Genomic DNA, 5,556 nt, shown 5'->3' with positions numbered 1-5,556 from the left:
CCCTCCACCCTCCTCTTTCCTCTCTCTCTCCTCCACCCTCCTCCTTCCTCCCTCTCTCCTCTCTCCCTCCTCCCTTCTCCTCAGCCCTCCCTCCTACATCTCTCCTTCACCCTCCTCCTCCTCCCTCCTCCCTCTCTCCTCCCCCTCCCTCTCTCCTCCACCCTCCCTCTTTCCTCCCTCTCTCCTCCACCCTCCTTCCCTCTCTCCTCCCCCCCTCCCTCTCTCCTCAGCCCCCCTCCCTCCTGTGTCTGCGGCCTGTGCCTGCATGCATATTTGAACGCGCGTGCATTCGCGGAGGTCTGCCACCGCTCGCGAAGGCGGAAGCGGCGTCGCGGCCCCAGTGCGCATCACGCCACCGCGGGGAGAGCCTGGCGGCGGCGCTGCGGCGCTCGCTCGCCCTCGGGGACGTGGTGTGTGTGTGTGTGTGTGTGTGTGTGTGTGTGTGTGTGTGTGTGTGTGTGTGTGTGTGTGTGTGTGTGTGTGTGTGTGTGTGTGTGTGTGTGTGTGTGTGTGTGTGTGTGTGTGTGTGTGTGTGTGTGTGTGTGTGTGTGTGTGTCTGTGTCTGTGTCTGTGTCTGTGTCTGTGTCTGTGCCTGTGCCTGTGCCTGTGCCTGTGCCTGTGCCTGTGACTGAGCGCATGCTAGTACGTGCAAACAGGCAGCCATAGCAGCCAGGACGCACGGCCCCCACCAAAGGCGCGTCGCGGGAAGAGAACACAAAGGTCTCTTGGTCTTGGTCGCGCGAGGCGCTCCCCCCCCCCCCCCCCGCCCCCCGCCGTGCCCGCGAGCGGCGTCCTGCGATCCGCGAAGGAAGTGCGTCCTGCGGGAGGGGGGCGGGGGCGGGGGGCTTCCGGGGATTGTACTCGCGTCCCCGCCGTCGGGAGGTCGAGGGCAGGGCCGGAAGGGGGGGGGGGGGTCCGTCGCCGCCTCCCGCGGGTCACGGCCCTGGGCACTCTTATCGGCGGCATCACTGTTCGTCGTTATCGTTGCAATCTTGTCGTTTTTCTCTTCTTCTTCTCTTCATCAGCGTCCTTGTTCGTCGTCGTCTTCGTCGTCGTTTCCAAATTCGTCTTAATCGTCATCGTTCTCATCGGCTTCGCTGCTGTTGACTTCCAAGGAGCGAATGAGGTATGAATGGGAATGAATTACTTCACAAATACAAGAGCTTCCAACATATCTTCGTCAGAAATGGTTGCATTCCTGACGAAGATGTGTTCGAAGCCGCTCAAAGGCATCTCTTGTATTGTGAAGATGTCCAGTCTCATTCGTACCTTTCTGTCGGTTTTGCTGTTTCTCCTGTTCGTGTGTCTTTTTTTCTGTTGGCGCGATCGCATTTTTGTTCTCTCTTTCTTTCTCTCCCTCCTTCCCTCCCCTTTCTCCCTCCTTCCCTCCCCTTTCTCCCTCCTTTCCTCCCTCCGTCTTTCCCTTTCCTTATACACTCGTTATTGGTATTATCATTGTCATTTTTATTATTGTTGTCGTTGTTGTTGTTATTATTATTGTAATTATTATTATCATCATTATTATTATTGTTACTATTTTCTCTTCCTTTTCTTCTTCTTTATCGTAGACTTCGCCCCGAAATTTTCTTCTGCATGTCTCCTGTTCTCGTTCCCTGTTCTTCTCCGCCTCGTCTACCGTTCGCCTCTCCCCGACATCCCCCCCCCCTCCCTCCTGTCCCTTTCATCTTCCCAGGAACCAGATCACTCGATTACTCTCGCCTTGTCCGTGGTGTCCGTGATTGCCCTGTGCCCGTCCGTGATTGCCCTGTGCCCGTCCGTGATTGCCCTGTGCCCGTCCGTGATTGCCTTGTGCCCGTTCAGGATGCCGGTCCTGTCCTGATTGCCTTGTGCCCGTCCGTATTGCCTTTGCCCGTCCGTGATTGCCTTGTGTCTGTCCGTGATTGCCTTGTGCCTGTCCGTGATTGCCTTGGCCTGTCCGTGTTGCCCTGTGCCCGTCCGGTTGCCCTGTCCGTCCGATTGCCTGGCCCGTCCGGATTGCCGTTCGTCCGTGATTGCCTTGTGTCTGTCCGTGATTGCCTTGTGCCCGTCCGTGATTGCCTTGTGTCTGTCCGTGATTGCCTTGTGCCTGTCCGTGATTGCCTTGTGCCTGTCCGTGATTGCCCTGTGCCCGTCCGTGATTGCCTTGTGCCTGTCCGTGATTGCCTTGTGTCTGTCCGTGATTGCCTTGTGCCTGTCCGTGATTGCCCTGTGCCCGTCCGTGATTGCCTTGTGTCCGTCCGTGATTGCCTTGTGCCCGTCCATGATTGCCCTGTGCCCGTCCGTGATTGCCCTGTGCCCGTCCGTGATTGCCCTGTGCCCGTCCGTGATTGCCCTGTGCCCGTCCGTGATTGCCTTGTGCCTGTCCGTGATTGCCTTGTGCCCGTCCATGATTGCCCTGTGCCCGTCCGTGATTGCCTTGTGCCCGTCCGTGATTGCCTTGTGCCTGTCCGTGATTGCCCTGTGCCCGTCCGTGATTGCCCTGTGCCCGTCCGTGATTGCTTTGTGTCTGTCCGTGATTGCCTTGTGCCCGTCCATGATTGCCCTGTGCCCGTCCGTGATTGCCCTGTGCCCGTCCGTGATTGCCCTGTGCCCGTCCGTGATTGCCTTGTGCCTGTCCGTGATTGCCCTGTGCCCGTCCGTGATTGCCCTGTGCCCGTCCGTGATTGCCCTGTGCCCGTCCGTGATTGCTTTGTGTCCGTCCATGATTGCCCTGTGCCCGTCCGTGATTGCCCTGTGCCCGTCCGTGATTGCCCTGTGCCCGTCCGTGATTGCTTTGTGTCTGTCCGTGATTGCCTTGTGCCCGTCCATGATTGCCCTGTGCCCGTCCATGATTGCCCTGTGCCCGTCCGTGATTGCCCTGTGCCCGTCCGTGATTGCCTTGTGCCTGTCCGTGATTGCCTTGTGCCCGTCCGTGATTGCCCTGTGCCTGTCCGTGATTGCCTTGTGTCTGTCCGTGATTGCCTTGTGCCCGTCCGTGATTGCCTTGTGTCTGTCCGTGATTGCCTTGTGCCCGTCCGTGATTGCCCTATGCCCGTCCGTGATTGCCCTATGCCCGTCCGTGATTGCCCTATGCCCGTCCATGATTGCCTTGTGCCCGTCCGTGATTGCCCTGTGCCCGTCCGTGATTGCCCTGTGCCCGTCCGTGATTGCCTTGTGTCTGTCCGTGATTGCCTTGTGCCCGTCCGTGATTGCCCCTCCCTCCCCCCCTCCCCCCCCGGCACTGGCCTTTGGGGAGGGCTCGGCTGGCGTCTCCGCATCTCCTCGTGGGCGGCGCCGACGAGCAGGGCGGCGAGGGCGTCATGGCGGGATGTTGTTTGGAGGGGTTGGGGGGGGGGGGTTGGGTTCGCTGTATCGGGTGGTTTTGGAAAAGGGGGGGGGAGGGGGGGGAGGCTTTTATGTGGTAGGGTTCGCTGTAGATGTTTATTTATTATTGTTTTTATTCGTTATTTTTATTTATTTTATTTTATTATTTTTTTTTTTTTGGGGTGGTTGGGGGTTGTCTTGCAGGGTTCGATGTAGCTTTTTTTGTTTGTTTGTTTGTTTTAATGGTGAGGGAGGGGGAGGTCCTTTTTTAGGGTTCGCTGTATCGGGGTTTTTGGCTTTTCTCCTGTAACGCCTCTGTCACAGCGCCTGGAAAGATGCCAGTCTGATAATCGTTAATTCTTTGCCCCCCCCCCGGCATCACCGCTTAATCTCTCTCTCTCTCTCTCTCTCTCTCTCTCTCTCTCTCTCTCTCTCTCTCTCTCTCTCTCTCTCTCTCTCTCTCTCTCTCTCTCTCTCTCTTCTCGTCTCTCTCTCTTCTCTTTTCTTTCTTTTATCTCTCCTTTTCTCTCTCGCCTTCTCGGTAACTCTCTTCTTGTTTCTTTCTTTCCCTTTCACTTTTTTAAATTCTGTTACGCATTCACTCTCACCTCCTCCTCCTCCTCCACAATCCTCTTTTTCTTATTATTATTGTTGTTATTATTCCTCAACTTCACCCTCATCTTACTCTTCTTCCTTTTCCTCCTCTCCATCAACTTCCTCTTCCTTCTCTTTCTCCTCCTCCTTCCTCTTCCTTCTCTTTCTCCTCCTCCTTCCTCTTCCTTCTCTTTCTCCTCCTCCTTCCTCTTCCTTCTCTTTCTCCTCCTCCTTCCTCTTCCACCTTCCTCCTCCTCCTCCAGTAATCTGGATCCTCCAGGTTTTTTCCTCTCGCGAGTGGGCGAAGGAGGCCACGGTCTGATGACGTCACATCTTCCACTGGGGGAGGGGGTAGAGGGTTTGTGACGTCACTCGTCGTAACAGCGTGGTGGGGGGGTGTCTGGAGGGAGCCAGAGGGGGGGGGGGTGCTGGGAGCGGGATGGCTTCGTTGTGGTAGCTTCTCTGGATGTGGGGACGGGGCTGCTGTGGAGAGGAAAGACGCACGCACGCACGCACGCACACACACACGCACACACACACACGCACACACACACACGCACACACACACACACACACACACACACACACACACACACACACACACACACACACACACACACGCACACACACACACACGCACACACACACACACACACACACACACACACGCACACACACACACACGCACACACACGCACACACACACTCACACACACACACACACACACACACACACACACACACACGCACACACACACTCACACACACACACACACACACACACACACACACACACACACAGAGGCGGGCCTCCAAACTAGTGGACCGTCCAAGCAGGTCGTCTTCTAACGGGTCCTCCGAGTAACAGGTCGTGCAGTGGTCTCGGCAGAGGGTCGTGCGGGTGGTCCGAGCAAGTCGTCACCCGGACAGGTCGTCGCATGCGAGGTCGTTCGTGTGGTGGTCGTGCGGGTGGCGGCGATGCCCAGCTGGAGGGGGGGAGGGAGGGAGGGAGGGGAGGAGGGTCGTATGCCCGGTGCCCACGCCCGGATGATGTCATCGGTTCAGGGGGCAGGAACGGGGGGGGGGGCGCTCGAAATTCGTGACGTTCGATATTGGAGGTGGGGAGGGGGGCGTAGAGAAGGAGGTGGGGCAGGAGAAGGGAGAGGAAGTCGAGGGGAGTCGTTCTTATCTTATCTTAATGAAAATTCAACCATTCTCCCTCCCGCCCTTCCTCCTCGCCTCCCTCTCTTCCTCTTCCTCGTCTCTCTCCTCCCCCACTCCCTCTGCCTCCCTCTCCTCTCCTCTCCCTCCCTCCCTCCTCCTCCTCCTCCTCTCCCTCCTCCTCCCTCCCTCCTCCCCCCTTCCTTTCCTTCCTCCTCCTCCTCTCTCCTTTTTTATTTTTCTTTTCCCCCCCTTTTCCCTTTTCCCCTTCTCTTTTTCCCCCTTCCTTTCCCTTTTCTTTTTTTTTCTTTCCCTCTTTCCTTTTTTCCCTTTTTTTCCCCTTTCCTTTTTTTCTTTCCTTCTTTCTTTCTTTTTTCTTTTTCCTTTCTGTTCTTTTCTTTCTTTCCTTTTTCCCTTTCCCCTTTTCCTTTTCCTTTTTCCTTCCTTTTTTCCTTTCTTTTTTCCTTTTTTTTTTTTTTTTTTTTTTTTTTTTTTTTT

At 56.1% G+C, this 5,556-nt stretch overlaps 1 protein-coding gene across 1 annotated transcript; it reads right to left on the bottom strand.

Moving 5' to 3' along the window:
• Positions 1–1,701: 1,701 nt before the first annotated feature.
• LOC138860596 (microtubule-associated protein 1A-like) lies at positions 1,702–3,081 on the bottom strand. The gene has a single exon (XM_070118450.1). The coding sequence runs from the start codon at positions 3,079–3,081 to the stop codon at positions 1,702–1,704; it is 1,380 nt and encodes a 459-aa protein (XP_069974551.1).
• Between the last annotated feature and the right edge of the window lie 2,475 nt (positions 3,082–5,556).

The sequence above is a fragment of the Penaeus vannamei genome, chromosome 42, assembly GCF_042767895.1.
Source record: "Penaeus vannamei isolate JL-2024 chromosome 42, ASM4276789v1, whole genome shotgun sequence".
NCBI lineage: Eukaryota > Metazoa > Arthropoda > Malacostraca > Decapoda > Penaeidae > Penaeus > Penaeus vannamei.
This window is presented reverse-complemented; position numbering and strand designations above follow the sequence as displayed.